The 17950-nt window shown below is 43.7% G+C and overlaps 1 protein-coding gene across 6 annotated transcripts in view; it reads right to left on the bottom strand.

The window, feature by feature from the left end:
- The window catches only part of LOC119436287 (protein virilizer homolog), a 259809-nt gene extending 249867 nt beyond the window's left edge, over positions 1 to 9942 (bottom strand). For all 6 annotated transcript variants that reach the window (XM_037703092.2, XM_049656719.1, XM_049656715.1 and 3 more), the window contains exons 1-4: positions 9804 to 9942; positions 4093 to 4205; positions 1963 to 2049; positions 889 to 934 (exon numbers count right to left, since the gene is read on the bottom strand). In XM_037703092.2, coding sequence (XP_037559020.2) covers positions 889 to 934; positions 1963 to 2049; positions 4093 to 4205; positions 9804 to 9860 — 303 coding nt within the window. In that variant the 5' untranslated portion in view covers positions 9861 to 9942. The remainder of the gene's footprint in view (positions 1 to 888; positions 935 to 1962; positions 2050 to 4092; positions 4206 to 9803) is intronic.
- Positions 9943 to 17950: the final 8008 nt, after the last annotated feature.

Here is a 17950-nt window from a genome sequence, read left to right as displayed (position 1 = left end):
AATGTGCACTGAACTTATTTTTGCAACCATGCTGCAAATATACTGCAAATTAATTTTCTAATGCACCATACCTAACGGCCAAGTGTCTAATAAAAGAAAGTCAAACCATATGCTATCATACTCTCCAAGTGGTTCTCCTGTATCCTTCGAATGCCACAACAGAGGCGGTGCAGCATAGTGCAACAGTAGCAACAGAACAATGTTACCCAGGGCTAAACTTTCCCTTGTTATCAAACTACACCATTCATAATTATTTGGGCATGCTAAGCAGACAAAAATAAAATTACGAAGTTACAGGCATCCAATTTATTTGCCCTTGAAAGAGACAATTATATCTCTGACCCTTATGTGCTATGAGGCTATATCACACTCCTTGCTTCTAAAGCCTCAATGGTCATATGCAAGCGGAATAATTTGTTTCCCTGTGAATTCAACTTAATTCTCGGGTTTTACGTGCCAAAACAATGATTTGATTATGAGGCACGCTGTAGTGGGGGACTCCGGATTATTTATGACCACCAGGGGATCTCTAACGTGCCCCCAATACACAGGACACGGGCGTTTTTGCATTTTGCCTCGCTCGAAATGCGGCCCCCGCAGCCCGGATTTGATCCCTAACCTCGTACTTAGCAGCGCAACACCACAGCCGTTAAGCCACCGCGGCGGGGTATGTTCCACTGTGATGTTTTTCTAAAGGAAGAAAGAAGAGACCGATTTGGATCTGAGTGGATTGATTGATTGTAACATCCAACATCAACAAAGGGGCTATGAGAGAAGCTGTAGTGGAGGGCTCCCAACTTATTTAGGCCACCCAGGATTATTTAACATGCATTTAATGGTTGATATGCACATTTCACCAAGATGAAAAAAGTAAAAGAGAAAGGTTACCTTCTTTGTCATAAACTGAATCTCAGCATTTTGCTTGTACTCAAAGCTGAAAAGTAATTCAGAAATTGCTTGTAATGCACAAAACCAGACGCAATGAACAAATGCCATTATAACAAGGAAAAAGTGAAGGGAACAATTTGTGACAAAACCTGACCCTGCATTTACCACCAATACTGAAATTTTAAAGCACCTTTCATTTAAGCCGTTATTAATCTCATTTTTCAAACATAGAACAACCTAAATCTGACAAATGTTCATTAACGCACACTGAATTGTACAGCAGACAAGGAACAACAGTGACAGAAACACAGGCATAAAAGAACAAAGCCCTTTGTCACTCTGTACCTGTGTTTCTGTCACTGTTATTGAAATGACATGAACGAACTACCCCCTCCATTGCTTTGAGATACCAGTAATCCCCCATCATAATGAAATTGCTTTACTCGTTTTTCATGGTCCCAACCACAGTGTTGGTAGAACCAGATTATAGAACCATATTTTAGACCAGGTTATTCCAAGTACAGTTCCCCCGGACTCTGCTTACTACAAAGTGTGGAGTGGAAAATTTCAATGGTATCGCTCCCAGATACCAAGCTGCTGACTCTTTCCTGTTCTTCATATAACTCTGAAGAGGCAAAGCGCGCATGGCTTCTTGTGAAGTGCTGCCTTTGCACATCTTTTTGTTTACAACAATATTCAGTCATTTTATGAACCGTTTAGAACATGTTTTCTGTCATAAGTAACACATCTCCGAATTCAATTTGTGGGTTTTGCAATATATACATGTAATGGGTGAAATAGGCCTTTTGCAAATTACTACAAGAAGGCTTCTTCACATATATTTGGCCCAGCCAAGATGACAGACCTTTATACTGCAGCACAAATATGAGCGTGTAGAATGGAAACACTATCTATGCAACTATCTCTTGCGTGACCCTTCTTCGGGCCATGGCAAATGATTATAACATTCAGCAGTGCTGCCTACATAAGGTTCTTAATTTTGTTTGGGGCAATTTAGACCCATAAGAAAGCCCATTTACAACATTTTGAACATAAATAAGGAGTTTTCCTTACCTTCCCAATTTTTCAAAAGTGGAGGCAGTTCTCTTGCTCAGGTCATTAACAAAAAATTCTACTTGAAATTCTGAAGGATTGGTAGCCCTGCAAAAGAAACAGCAATACATAATTATTAGCTGCAATGACCATGCTACCTACAAGATTTCCATACTGCTACAAAAGAGGTAAAGCATTCATATTTCCATTGAAAAATGCAGATTAGTAAAATATGAAATGCCAGATTTTGTAAATGTGCACTCGTGATTCCCGAGATCACAGGGACTTATGATGGTGATAAGAACATGAACTCAGCAGTGCCTCCTCATGCATAAACAAAACAAAAAGACTGTTCGAAGCTTGGGGCATAGAATTTGCAATGACATCTGGCAAGCTGTAACATCTCAGGGGAAGAAGCTCAAATGCACAAAGCAAGCTTCCAGTATATTGTACCACATTTTGCAGTTCTTGCATTTTTACATGCCCACATACTGCTGGCCGGTTATGCATCTATTAGGATCAATCACAAAGCCAGCAATCTGAGAGTGGGGAGGAGCGTGCATGACTTTATGTCCAACTCTCAGGGAGAAGGGCAGGGCAAGGTAAAGAATGTACTTGCACAAGGCCAAGCACACTCTGGAAGAGGAGAGGAGGCTAGCTTCAACTCAGGTACCTAGCCCATTGCTAAGTCCCTGACTAGTATTTCTGTGGTTCCATCATCTCATTTCACTGAGCAGCTTGTCAACAAGGCAACCTACCCCCATGAAAGTGCCCTTTCTCCTGCCTACTTTCAACAGGTGTAACAAAATCTTGTTTCATTCAAAAACGCATTGATAGAATCACGCCATTTAAAGAGCTCTCAACTTGGCTCACTCTTGAAGGCTCACTCATCAAATTTTTGTCTCCCTTTTGTTTTGCTTAGACAATTGTCAACACAGAAATAATGGTGTGAAGCCTCAATACATACAGTGCATTAAAAATATTGATATCATTCATTAAATGAGAGTTCAAAATGTACATCAAGTACATCCCGTTGGGTGGAAACGCACATATGGCTGGAGGCTGAAGGTGACATCACAGCTATCACAGGTGCCCATCATGTGGCATCACAAACCATTGACATGCACACCAGAGAGACTGATGTATTGGCTTAGATCGCACATTGCCACCAAAAGCCAAGAAGCACTATCCTGCACTGCAAAGTCAGTAATTCCCTTTTGCCTAGACCATTGATAAAAGGGTCTCCACAGTTGCCTTTCTGAATACATAGAGCATCCCCTTTGGCTATTCTTTGTTCCTAGTGGCTCCTCCTATCCTGCGTCCAATGTGCGTTCCATCTTTTGACAGAAGATTCATGGTGCTGCCTGCAACCAAAGCATTGGTCTGACTGGTGTCTATGTCAGTGGTCTACAATAACATATTGTCACCACCTCTGATTGCTGTGATGTCACCTTCAGTAAACAGTCACAATGCACTTGGCATGTGTGTTAAAGTCGTTGATTTACAAGATTTTACACCTAATTGTTTTTTACTTGCTAGATGGCAACAATATGAAGGCTCAATTCATCTAGCTGCACAGTGAGGTGCCAAGAGGGCAAAGCCCCGGCCAAAAGTTGAACGTCGCAACGGTGAAAGGGCACGTCACGGCCATGGTAGACTACGCTATGCAGCATGTCGCTGCCATCTCGGAGGCCAAGCACAGCAGACGCAGCTACATACAGAAATGACTTTTCCGTCTTTTTAAGATCGCAGACATATATATTTTTCATTTATTTAGCTCAAAATTAGCAATTGTGTATTACTGAGAATGTTCTCGTGATCATAAAGTTAGCCAATAGCGTTGGTTGGCCAACTGCTTTCGATCAGCTTTCGATGATCGAAAGCAGTTCGAAAGCAATGATGGCATTGCAGATGCGAGAGCAAGCGTTTGTTCACTGCTTTTGATACAGGATTGTAAGTTGCCTGCTGCAAGCAGTGCATTAATATTTAACTCACAGGGTCACAGCAGCCTCGTTAAAAGATCTGCAACGTTTTTTTTTACTATGTTCAAAAAAAACATTCTGCAAGCACTCTTAACATTTATAGTTTCAACTTATAAATAAACCAAAGTATATGTAATTATATACAGAGAGCCCTTTATATGAAGCTTACCCCAGCCTATGGCCGCCAGGAAAATCGGCCTGCACTCTTGTTCCCAATGGAATAATCCGAATTTCGTGAATGTAGACAGGCCTTGGGAACTGAACCAAGTCCAAGTTTGTCTCCTGCGAAGTCCAAGAAATAAAATAAATCGCCATGTTCACGTGAACAGCTGCAAGATTACAAAAAAATAATAAACCTCTCATTCACAAAAATCATTGAATATCCTAATTACGCATTGTTACTGCAGTCACTTTATGTAATCAATGTGATCTCCCAACCAACTCATAAGATCACATCTTATGCAATAATGACATGAATGTTTCTGGTGGAGTCTGTAGTGCTGCAATTGCTGATCATTCTCCAGGTTTTGTGTTCTTGCCATACCAACACACAAATTTTTGTTACAAGGAGCACATGAAATGTGCAACTAAGACTGATTACTTGCATATACAAAACGTACTTGAGCAAGTAAATTATGAGAATTTGTATGTGGAAACAGAATTTTTTTAATTTCGTTATGCAATTGAACAATCAACATGCAAGTTCCTGACACTACTGCAAAGATGGAACATGTCCCCGAATGACAAACGAAGTACTCGAGATAATCAAGCAAAAGGATACGTACATGTATAGATGAAACAATAGATGTACAATAAATTGAAAAATAAATAAGCATGTACTACAACAAACAATTTAAGTATTAAATAAATGAATCAGTCACAATGATGAGGAATGCAAGAAGGCAGCACCACTTTTTTAATTATTTTTAAAGGAACCAGCTGCCAACATGTTCTACCTCCTCAGAAAGAATAAATTCGCTTCTGCTAGTGCTGTCTCATGGTTTCCGGACTACCATCTACCAAAAGCACAACTAATAGGGTTGGTAATATTGATTAACGATTAATTGATTAATCAATTAAAAGTATGCAACAACGCGATTCATCTTCATTGATGCCCACCTTCATTTAATCGACTTAATCGATTAGGCATGATCAATTAATCATTTTCAAGAGTTTGGCAGGAGTTGCGTGAGAATTTTGAAATTGTACAAGAATGGCGGAGCACAAGAAGTGACTGTGCGGTTATGGTAGAGCAACTGTCGACTGTTTTTTCGAGTCCCGAGTGATGCCGAGCAGAGCGCTTCACCTCTCTTCCCCCGCAACCGCACATGCCACCATACCACCCAAAGCCGGAGGCTTGAAATGCCCTCGCAATTCAAGGCATACTATAGCAACCCAGTCGTTCATCGTCGTGTCACTCCCAGTCCACTAAAGACGTGACACAGCATTCGCGTGGGTTTGGAGCATGTATTTGACATAGCGATGGAGTTCATGTCAATTCCAGCAAATATATAGCTTCTGAGCATCTATATCGCATGCTGGTTGTGCGGCCATTGAACGAAGGTGTTGGTTTCACCCAAACATCCCAGCCAATTGACATTCCTTTGCTCTGTAGAAAAGAGCATGTGGCTTAAAATCCTAAACCAGTCATTTTCTTTTCCCTAGTGCATAATACCATTTCGTGCATATTTTAGTTGGACTTCACTTTTCACTTCTGCCTTTTTTTCTTATTTAACTGTACTGTACAGGGATTCACTACTGCCATTTATCTTGTTTAATGGTGCTCTAAGTGCCATTTTATAACATACATTGTTTATATTTTCAAATGCCAGTAGTGTCAACTTTATTTAGACTTTAATAAATTAAACATTATTTTTTATCGAACTTTATACACTAGAATTTCTAACTTGGTTCCACCTCTCAAACATTAAAATAGGGTCCTACAAAAGTAGATGACTGTTTCAGTCTTTTTAAGGTGCCCGACAAAAAATTCTATTAATCAATTAATCAATGCAAAACCCTGCATTGAAAGTGATTAATTGATTAAAGGTTAAGATGATGAATGATTAATCGTTATTCGAATAAAAAAATTTAGCGATCATCCCTAACGACTAAGCACTAAGAAAACTGGGCTCTTCCATGGCATGGCTAAAAAATGGAAAGTACCGCTGACGAGCTGAGTGCATCCTTGGCCATTTATACCAGAAAGGCATGCATAAGTACAGCTCGTGCAAGGCATGGAAGGGGTTAAAATGCTATCGCACAAAGTGCCTCTTGGATATCCAATACACTGCCTAGGTATCCTGCAACTACTTACCCTGATTTCCCAGCTATATTTGGCACTACCACATACTGCTTTTATGTAAGCCAATGAAAATGCATACGTACTCCAGTATTAGCAAAACTCTGCTTTCTGAGTGTGATATAAGGTTTCAAAGGCAATAAATAGTGCTATACACTATGTCAGTAAATATAATTAAAGTGGTTTCACGCTTTTATATCTGGAGTCTTACATTTTTGGGTAAAAATTGATTATTTCCCGACTTTCGCACTCCGAACAAGCTTTAAAAAAAATCGGATTAAACCCGTTTTCAGCACTAAGTTCTGTCCTTTCCTGAAGGGGAAAAAAAATGCAGATGCAGGGGTGGGACTGCCCAAAGTCATTTTGGAGCAATTTTAGGAGCAAGTAAAATTGCATTTTGGAGCAGTTTAAGCCGCCCAATTTGAATTTTGGCAGAATAACGGAATATGGCAGCGCACTTCAAAACCACGATGAAACACAGAATAAACCAACATGAAGCGCATAGTAGAAGCTTGCTTTGTAGCTATAGCGTACTAGAATATGGAAGAGTGGGTCGAGCGGCAGCACTGCGCATATTTTCCTGTAAAGCCAAAAACATCAAACTACATATTCCCACGTCGACGCTCATGATGATAGGCGAAAATGTTCTCAAATTATGTGGTCCAATCAACGTGGTAACAATTTCTGGGTCCCCATATGTCACCACAGACCCAGAGAGCCGCAATCAACCCTAGGCTGGTATAACGTCAAACTATTCCAATCTGTTTTTATTGCTGTAGCAATTATATGGACATACCAGGCGCATTTATGCCGTGGTCGTCACCGTGACGTTCTGTATAAATTCCAGGGTCGATAACATCGTCGCTGCGCGCCGTATGCTCTATGTGCGATTGAAAGCATGCAAGGTTGGGCTGACAATGGTGGCTCAATTTCGGGTGCGCAAGGGAGGAAAGTGGAGAGGAAGCGTGCAGTCTTCGTCGCGCACAAGGCACCGGGGAGAGGAAAGGGAGGGGGAGGCGCGTTCTACTCCGGCGGCTGCTGTGTATGACGCGGCCGCGCGTGCCCTATCTTGAAAGCAATCTGCAATGGGGACAGAGTGCGAGTGCTGATAGCTTCGTGTGCACTGCATTTTCGCCGCATATTTCAGGTTGAATCCAGAGGCAGCACAGTAGTCAATTAGCTTGCTGCTGCTGCGCACTACCTCACTCTAGCGTTTTGAGAGTGAATTTCTGCGGTCATCTAGCAAGATTTGTTCGTGTTTGCTTGTGTGCACGTGCAACCATGCTTATTAATTTAGTTAGTAAGTGAATCTTTACAAGTTTATACGGCCGATAAAACTACTATCCTTACTCCTTATAGCTGCCTAATAATTTATTATCAGAAAACGATCAATTTTGCATTTCGTGTGAAACTGCGACTTTATATTCCAAATCTGCCATTAGCCCTTCATGATGGGTCAAAATGGGTCAGACCTTGCCCATATGGGCATAAGTACAGATTGAAATAGTTTTACGTTATACTGGCCCTGGGGACAGAGCGCGCCAGCTGAACGCGCTGCAGTGTGCGCCTTCCTAATATCTAGTTCGCTCACAGCGAACTTAGCCGACTTTTTGTGGTTTTGTGTAGAGAGCGCCGAAACTCTGCGGGAACTCTGCGGGAGGCGCCGTCACACGGTGTGCGGAATGTGAACAACTGCACTCCATTTTGGAGAACGAATCCGTTCGCTGTTCACTGCTACTGTCGGAGCACACATGCCGAAACTGTTCTGGCGCAGCGTGACGCAATTTCGGTCAATTTTCTGTGTTTGGCGCAGTCTGGCACAGGAATTTGCGTTTGTATCAAAATGGCGCAATTGGCGCAGGAGTCCCACTCCTGCAGGTGTTACAAAAGCAATGAGCACTGCCCAGTTTGAGTGAGCAAGGGGTCGAGATATATCCTATATTGCAAGAAATATATTGCGAGAAAGGTTGCAGAAAAATCAGCATGAAGTGGGCCAGGACATTGCAGCGAAATGACAATAATAAGGACTACAATCAGTTTAATGAATGGCGACCCAGCACGGTTTTGGATCCCAGTCAGAAAAGCCAACTTAATCGTTATTTCACTATGGCCAACTGCTGAGTTAAGTCAATACCTGCTAGAACAAGGAGCCGAGAACAGCGTTTCACGTGCTCGTCTACTGGCAAGATGCCATCACCCTCCACTGAACACAGCGATGACATTGCTCTGCATTTCAAACAGTCGCTGTGACGTTGAGAGGGCATTTTTCCAACTGAGGTGTCATTCAAATCCCTGACTAGTATAGAATGGACACAAATATGCTCCAAATGAAAATGATGTATGTAAACAAGGGCTTGTAAGATAAGGAAAAGCATCACATCTCTTGCAAAGCATGCCCATGTACACAACTATTTGTGTACATGTGTCTTTTTACTTTGTCTTTAAAGTGCAGAGAACAAAGAAGCAAAGCATTGCCAAGTATGTCTCTATTTGTTGTTTTTGCTTATGTGGTTCTTTTAAAAAGTGTAAAATGGCTGCCACCGAGGATTCATATAAATACAAGCTCATCACGGCTTGCAAACAGCTCTCTTTTTGTCATTGTATGTTCCTGTGAGTGAATTCGCTTATGTAAATAAAATGTCTGTATAAAAGGAAACCATTGCCTCTGTTAATCATTACTGAAAGTTAACTGGAAAATCCTGAACTTTGGGCTGCCAAACAACAAAAATCCTGATTTCTCCCCAGTTTCTTTTTTTAAAAGTAACATCCGTTTTTACCTTCCAAATTATGGAAAAACATAAAACCAGAGAACGATGGATCATATTTATGTTGCAACACTATAACGTAGCAAAAAATGTTTTCCAAGAGGCTCACTAAAAACTACTTTATTTGTGCTTCTTCAAGATTCGAGGAGGTCGTTTCTATACATGATATGGCTGAGCGTCATTCGAAGAGTATGTAATACACAGCTGCAGTAAAACCTAAAGTGTCGTTGTTAAATATGCACTGAATATATTTTCAACCAGTAGGTGCTTGATGTTAATATGCGAGGTCTGCTGCAATCATTTAACGATACAACACTAAATCAGTTTGTCAATACGGTCCGCCCCGAATCGCTGATATATGAACGTCCCCTACCCGGGTCACACAGGGCACTTAAGATCAAGATTGAGCCGGATAAGAATCGAATTTATCGGCTTCTTTGCGAAAGCTGTGGAAAGGAGTCAATGGAAATCGAGGAACTCGATCTCAAGCGGGTTCGATCGCGATCGAAAGAGCCCCGTGTGGCCGGAGTATGACGCTCACGAAAAACATTTCAAACTGAAGACTTCTAATAAGTTTACGATTTTTATTCTCGAACGCTGTAAAAATAGAGAACGATCGACCAAGTATAAAGATGTGATCTATGAAGCCTTAACGGCTACGCCAAAAATAATAAACGCACTTCGGTGAACACGCTGATTTAGAAGCATCACAAGGATCAATCAAATCAATACATTTTTGAACACAACACAGAGAAGACACTGCATTCTGATTCAAACTATTATAATAACATGCTTGATTGCTACAATGCTTACCTCATTGCTTTCGTGTGAAAATGTGTCAAAAAATAAAAGTTCGCACGCATCAGACATTCTGTTTTCAGCCGGTGGGGGCAAAAAACTCAAAAGTACCGCACCAAATGTGTCAAAACTCGAAAACGTCCATTTTGTATATGTTACGCAACTTAACCAGAAGAGGCGCCAAAATCGCTGGTAGTTTTATGACGGTCGTAGTTACGTATAAGATTGGGTAAAAAGCGATAAAATCGTAGTGTCTTACAACAATTAGGATAGAAAACTCAATGCATAAGAATTCCTAAAAACTACGAGTGTGTCTATATATAATGTAATAGAAATCAAATATTTGCTATTTAAATAGGTGATGTACGAATACATATATAAATGGATGGATGAGGCTGACCATAGAGTTTCTCACTATTGACCCTTTTCGCGGAGCAGTTTGTTTTGGAGAAACGAGATGGCGCTCACGGCGGCGCGCCATATCTCTCCTCAGCGGCCGCGCACGATTACGAAACCATTACCGCTTCTACCTTGCTTCTGTGCGATCAGCTGTCGGAAATGCAACTGAATTTTCGCTAACACACTGTGCTCATCATGCTAGATTCAATCATGTGGATTGAAGACGTGTGCAGTAGTTGGCTGCAAAAATAGTGACTGGTATGTTAAGGCATAGAATGAATCTGTGTGGCCAAGTTCGCGGCCCGCTGCTGCAACTGTCCGTACGTGTTACGAGCACTTCGTGATGTACGGCTTTCCTCGAGGATACAGAAATTTGCTCATCCGCTAGCCTTGTATCGCTAACCTTCAAAGAAAGGGCTTCATCCCCAGAACGTCGGCAAGAGTGAGCACCACTCGTTAAACAATGGCAAAGGGAGTAGCGCCGCTTACGGTGATAGTAAGTTTTGCGTACGTTATCCATACACATCTGTCCCAAATGGCAGGAAAACTTACGCCCACTCTATCACAGACGTATCAAGAATAAGTGAATGGGCGCAGACTTGGATATATGCGCACTGTATAAACACAATATATGACGGACCATACCTATGGCGCACGAATGGTCGAAGCTGAATGTTTTGTGACGGTCCACAAGAGTAAGCGAGTTAGTAGCTGTAATGTATTTGCTACAAGGTACCCAATGTACAAAACACCTACGTTTCAAGCCTTGTGCGCAGCAAGAACAAATCTATCTGAACTGATCACACCCAGATCGATTAGGCAGAAAATAATCAGATAGTGGCCGCCCCGAGGAACTTCACTGAGTCAGAAACTGACAAGCCAGGGCTTCAAAATATTTTCCGAGTAAAGAGCAAAGCAAAACACACCAATCCTGACTGAATTCATAATCGGAAAGCTTGGATAGCTTGGCATACATATTTAGCCCCGCTTTTAGAACAAGCACCATATACGCTGCTTGCGCCGTTTGGACATAACTTAATCAGCTCCGAAATCGATTTTGCATGTTCTCTGACGCTGTGATCAAAGCATCGTGTCGTCCACCTAGTCACTGTCTACGATATCTCCGAAAACAGAGGTTTTCTAAGCCGCGCCGGCGTCATACACTTCCATTGTAAACAACGAGGCAACGGAGGCAGTTGAGGCAAGCAATGGACGTGTCACCACGTGATCAAACATGGCATCGCCCACGGGATCGCCGCGAAAAGGGTCAATAGTGAGAAACTCTATGAGGCTGACCCTTTAAATCGGGCGGTGGCATACGCCACCTAGCCATGGCTATTAACATATTTTGTCATCATAGAGCATCATGGAGTGACGCCCTCTGGAGTTTAAATACGAATCGTAAAGGCTATGCTATGGTAAAGTGTTCTAGAATATGGGTGGCCTGCTGAGCCAGAAAAGTGGTTCTTCACAAAACTCGTAGAACACTTTAGCTATGGTGGTTAGATGGGTAGGTGTGCCGACCGAGCGTAGTTCACCACTTCTTCGCATGATGACGCAAAAGTGGCGCTGCGGACAGTATAACGGTAAGGCAAGCGCTGGGTGAACGCGCGTGGCACCAGCGAAGTCCAAGTGGACTGCGCTGCAGCCACGCAATGACCCCATAGAATAAAGACCAACTTGAACTAAAACCCCTATATATAAAAAGTAGCAACCCTCTCCTCCTCCGCCTTCCCTTCTCGTTTCTCCTCTCTTTCGCGCTCCTTTTTCGTCCGCTCCCAGACAACACAATGACATCCTCAGGACGTCCTCAGTACGTACAACTGAGTACGTTAGGTCGTCCTCAGGACGTCCCCGCATGAGCCTCAAAACATCCCGATCAAGTCCACATGTCCGGCCTCGGCACGTACTCGGGACGTCCTCAGGAAGCATTCGAGGATCTTTTCAGTACGCGTTCAGGATATTTTGAAGACCTAGGCATTCGCTGCGCCCAGTAAATATTCTTTTATTTTGTTCACTGAAGTTCACTGTTTTTCGTCCACTAAGTGAGAAATTCAGGCTTAAAACTGCAATATGCACTTACTGCTTGACAGAGCATACTTTTGAGCCCTGTTGCACAGGCCTCGGTATATGGCCACACGAAATGAAAACGTAGACCCATAGCGATGCACACAAACCTATTTTATTAATTTCGCTTAATAACGGCGCATGTCAAGGTTGAAAGTAGCATGATAAAGCCAGGAGACTTCACCGCTTGAAATGTCTTCGTCCGAAAACAGAGAACAGCGAGAGCCCATAGGAGACACTGAAAGAAATGATAAACAGTACATTGTCAATAAACAACTTACGTTCAGACACAGAGAAATAACAAACAAAACAGTTTATGCCACATACTGGGAAGCACTGCAGCACAAAATTATTGTACGAAGCACCAAAGCAACCTCTGCCGATTGAATGTTGCTGTTTATGGCATAATCAATCCACTCGGAAAATCGTTTCTTCCATAACAAATAATACTTTTTCACTTCCTTAGCCGTGACAAGATTTAGAAAAAAAAAAAAGTACAACATCTACCTTTGAGGCCGAGATAGCGCGATATTTGCCGCCGGCCAGTGCTAAAATCTCAGACTGCTTGGGTGTTTGCAACAATGCTCTTGTCGGTAAAAGTAGTGTGGAAAGGCAGTTGTGGTAGCGGAGAGGCTAGGGACGTTACAGCGCCGTTGAACCATGGAGAAGCGACCGCCAGAAACGCTGAAATCATCACTTTGAAACTGTCCACTATCGCGACCAAGCACAAAATGTCACAAACCTGTGGCAATAGCTTTGGTGATATTTTGTTCTACGGACAAAGCGACATCGCGATTTGCAGCACCCGTTCCATCCGACACAAAGAGCTCCGCGGCAAAGTCGCGCGAAGCCGTCTGATTCACAATGTAATTAATGAAGGTCCTGTCCACGCTGTTCGCTAAGTGAAAACATGTGCTAATGCGTCCATTTCTTCCCCGCACAAATCTACGTTCCGCTTTCTGCCACCCCGAAAAACAGGAGACTTACCGCGGTCCGCTGCCTTGTTTTTCTTCAATGCTGCGCTTGGCTTGGACTGGCTTGGCTTGACTTTTCAAATCAAAAGGGCCAATGTGGCCCCAAGGAAAGTAAATGGGGTGGCTTGGTCGCTGACATCGTGGGATACCTCGCTGGTTGACTCTCCCACAACTGTTATCGCTCGCGGGTACTCAAAGCAATACAAGTTGCCAAAAAAAATGGTTCCATCAAACACAATTGTAAGGCATCAAGACCAGTTGATCAGAGTTTAAGTCCACATAAAAAAATGTATATAAAAATCGAGCTCGATGGTCGTAATAACGACCTCACATGAAGTATAGCCCCTAATTTTTCGTTCATCAACCGAAATAATCGTAAAAATTTCAATTTCATGGTCTCTTCTAACATAAAACTAAATGTCCTCAAAAGGTCCTGCAGTGGACGTTCTTTGGACAATCAGACATCCTTAAAAAGTCCTGCAGAAGATGTTTTCAGGATGAACCAGTGAATGTCGTCCTGAGGACGTACCGAGGACGTCGTAAAAACTGCGAGGACGTTTGTACCACTTGAGGACGTCCTGAGGATGTCGAGTGTTGTCTGGGCTGCGCCGCCTACACCGCTTGAAACACGTGCACTTGTTTATCTTTCGCCGCTGATCATATTCGACGATCGCCGACTATGTTCGCCGCTATCGTTGTGCTCCTCGCCAGTCGGTAGACGCTTCTCGGGCGAAAATGGCGATGGAGCGTGATCGTAAACAAACGCAGCCAGCGCCCGGCGGCGCGACGGTACAGTGTACTAGAAGGGGGCAGTGTTACTCTGCCGCTGCTCTGACGCAGTCAGCGTTGCATCCAAGAGGTGACGCCACTGTCAACTTCAATGGAAGCTTTGCTTGCAGAAGCTTTGATTTTCCTTGCGTTTCTGACGGTTTCAGTTCGAAGCAGTTCACACTCTTATTTGTTTTTTTAATTTTGGCATACTTGACAGTCCTTACATATCTTTAGCAAGCACTATATTTGTTTAGGCCACATGATATTTGCCATAATAGTACCTTGTGGAAAAGGAAGACGGCTACTCTTGGGCTTATGTGGAAGGGGCCTTCAAATTTTCCGAATTATCAGGCAATCGTAAAAAAAATTGAAAGAAAATTTTGAATGAAAGGGACGGTGACCAAATATACGGTTTCATGCCGTGTCGACCTAATGTAAAATTTTGTCAGACAGAAAACAGTGCGCACATACTACCCAGCTGGGCTTAAAAAAAAAAAAAAAAAAAAAAAAAAAAAAAAAAAAACATCAGGCATGCTAACCAGGTTTGTGCCTTTGCTTAGCCAAAATGAATTTGTATATATGGCTTAAATATTTCATTGTCGCACTTTAGTTTTTCCTTGCTTCACAGTAGCCTTCTGCGTTTATTATTAACCATCATTACGCTGGCACACATTTATTAAGTCAAATCAGGTTGATGTTTTCCATAAAGACATGGAGGGAGGCCTGAACAAAAAGTGAAAACTAGTTCACTTGACAATTAGGCTCAGGCCTGTGCTTATGTACAGCTATATAAGGGTAAGCAAAATGAAAATAACAGGGCTGTTGCTGACACAAAGCTTTTATTTGCAAGTACAGCAAGCCATTGTTTCATGCACTTCAACTCACAAGCAATGGTTCAACTTCAGCAGCTTGGTCCTCTGGCGCTTTCCTGCCTTGTCACAGTTAATTTCTTTCACATAAAAATGCAGACGTGTGACAATGTAAAAACTAATTATTTTAGCTGTGAGGCTAAGAGTGCACATTGCAGCCAACTTCGAGGGGAAGCTTACTCTTAACAACTGCCAGCATGTCCATAACGCTGTCAGAGTGTGGCTCACTCTGACAGAAGCATTCTGTGAAAAGATCCTCTAGCTTTTTCACGAAGCCGTACAGCTGACTGGAGGGATAAAGGAGGCCTCCTCGGTCACAGAAGTTTGTTAGCCGGGCATGAAAACTTTCGCCTGGTGGCGTCATAGTAAGCAGCTTTATGCATTCTTGGCATTTTGTGCTGGAATTGACAATATACTCCCGCGCAACATAGCCCGCAATGTGTTAAGTGAGTCTCGAGTCGCTTCTGGCCACGTGCTGGTTATGGTCGTTTGAAACCCGCAGGCCCGTGCAATGCTGGGGCACCACGTTTTGTGTGGCCTCTGTGGCAGTAGCGCTAGCAGCAGTGTGACTGCACTCATTTCGGTCACATGATGCTTCGAGATAGTCAACTTCCAGTAAGGAGCCCAGTGTACCTTCCTCGCAGTTTCCTTCGCTAACTGACCTAACTAGACCATAAAAAGAAAGACAATTCAGTGATCAGGAACTGCGGTGGACATGAGCACAAAACGTGGCTCGAAATGGAGCTCGCATACTGCGCTCGTGTCGTCCAGGGGCTTGTCAGCTCTGTGGAGGTTTTTTTCCCACTCTTCCCGCCTATTTTTATCCTTCGGGACGCCAAACAAGGACAACTTCGGCCCATCCTTCACATAAGCATAGCCTGTTTCGCACCCAGGCGCGTAACAGTGATTTTGTCGATGCCGCGGCATGGCTCAGTTACTGCAAGGCATACTAATCTCTTGAAGGCTATGTGCGGAAAAAAGACGTCCACAAAAAAAAACAAATAAATAAAAAAACAAAAAACAAAAACAACGCAGCTCTGCAACTCCAACGAATATGATCGGGCACTGGGCGGGCACTGGGCAGCTGCGCCGTCGCACCCACGCTCCATTGAAACTGACGCCAGCGCCGCCGCTCGGGCTATCGGAGAAGCTCATATCTGTGACATTCGTGGAGCCGCCGCATCGCATAGCCTCCGCCGGAGAGTAAGCCCACTGCCCCCTTCTAGTACACTGTAGCGACGGTCCACGTGATGCCATTAGGCCAATACCGACGCGGCGTCGGCCTCGGACAGGGTGTGCGAGGAGGCAGCGGTATTCTTCAAAGCGTGACGCTACTTTTATATATGGGGCTTTACCTTGAACTTGAAAGTAGCGACACTCTCCTCCGCGCGCGCACTTTCCTCGGATTTTTCCCCTCCCCGGGCAGGCGCGGTGCGCATGGCACGCTGAACCCTTCAGTGGCTCGCTGCGGCCGCATTAGAATCAATGCGCGCGCTTGTTTATTTGGCCCTTTGAAGCATTATATGAGAATTTATCCCTTGCGAAACTGTCGTGACGAAAATACGTTTCCGATAGAACGGCGTGACAATTTTTTTCTGAAGACGCTTCGATAAAAAAATGTCGCAGTTCCGCCCGAAAGGCGAAGCATCAATTGCGATAGCAAATTAGTAGAGAGAAATTCGGAGTAGGGATAGTAGTCGGCTGCATAAACTTCGCTTACTAACTGAATTAACAAGCGTGGTGTCAGCGCGCACAAGCAAACATGAATAGATCACACTCGATGACCGCAGACAAGCACTGTCAAAACGCTGACAGCAAGCGCAGCCGCCGCAGCGAGCGAAGGTCCGTGCGGTCTATCGCTTCAACGGAAACTGAGCGGCGAAAGCACAGCGCTTACAAAGGTCAGAACCGTGTGGAGATCGCTTTCAAGATACGGTGCGGGCGACCGCCGCAGCCGGGCAAATTACAAATGCATTTGTTGGCAGAGTAGAAGCTGCACCCTCCCTCCCGCGCTGCCTTTCCGCTTTTCTCCTTTCGCGTGCGAGACTGAGTCGCCAGTTCCCCTTAGGCCCGGTTGCAAGATACGCATTTGGTGCCGCAGCACAGCGTCGCCCCCCCTCCATCCCTCACATACCCCCACAGCCTTTCGCGCGACGGAAGTCGCGTTTGCTCTCCGCCGTGAGTCCAGCTCTCCGTGATAACGCGCGTTCCACGCGCGCTTTCACTCGCACATACGGCGGGCGGCGACGATTTTATCGCCCTTGGACTTTATACGGAGTCGCCGTGAAACAAGCGGAAGCGCTCCGAAAAAATGAGTACCAAGCAGTGGCTGAGCGGTTTGCCGCTCCATCGCCACTTGGGCTGTTCGTAACGCGTAGGTGTATTGAGCCAACGCGTCCTACATAGGAGGCGTTGATTGAGCGCATATAATGTAAGCAGCATAGAATATACACGAGAATTTGTTTCAAAATCGTGGCTCTTAAAAAGCTCAAAGGTAACCAAGAAGACATGTGATAGTGTATTTAGAGCGAATTCGCGTGGGCCAAAAGCTTTTGTACCAATGTCACTGTGCAAAATACGTGCTGTGGTTGCGAAATAGGCAATATAGAACTTAACGCACGCGCCTGTATTCCGTAACGATGAAACGACAAGAAATTGTATTCCATCACCTCTGGGACTATATTAAGTCTCTAAAAAAAGAGGCTGATTGCTCACTGAGAAACTTCGAATACTATGGCAATTGAAAATCAACTTACAGCATTCAAGATGTAAAAGCTTATCAGGGTTCAGAGAGATTATGGAAAGCGCACGCCGCATGGCTTGTACGTTATGAGCATCCGCGAATAACACATGCCAGATACGTATAACTATGCTTTCTTGCGTACGGCTATTTGCGAATTCGACGACGGCTGACAAGATATCATTGAGCGGTTGTTAATTGACTTTACTTTCGCGTAGTCAACTCACGTTCACAAGCCTATACGCAGGAAAGAGGATAATTGTTTGGTTTAATTCAACTAAATTATTCTTATTCGCGCTTTTTCGCACGATGGAAATCGTTACCAGTGTTTCATAATTACTG

The sequence above is a fragment of the Dermacentor silvarum genome, chromosome 1, assembly GCF_013339745.2.
Source record: "Dermacentor silvarum isolate Dsil-2018 chromosome 1, BIME_Dsil_1.4, whole genome shotgun sequence".
Taxonomy (NCBI): Eukaryota; Metazoa; Arthropoda; class Arachnida; order Ixodida; family Ixodidae; genus Dermacentor; species Dermacentor silvarum.
The sequence above is the reverse complement of the archived record's forward strand: the minus strand, read 5'-3'. Positions and strand labels throughout refer to the sequence as shown.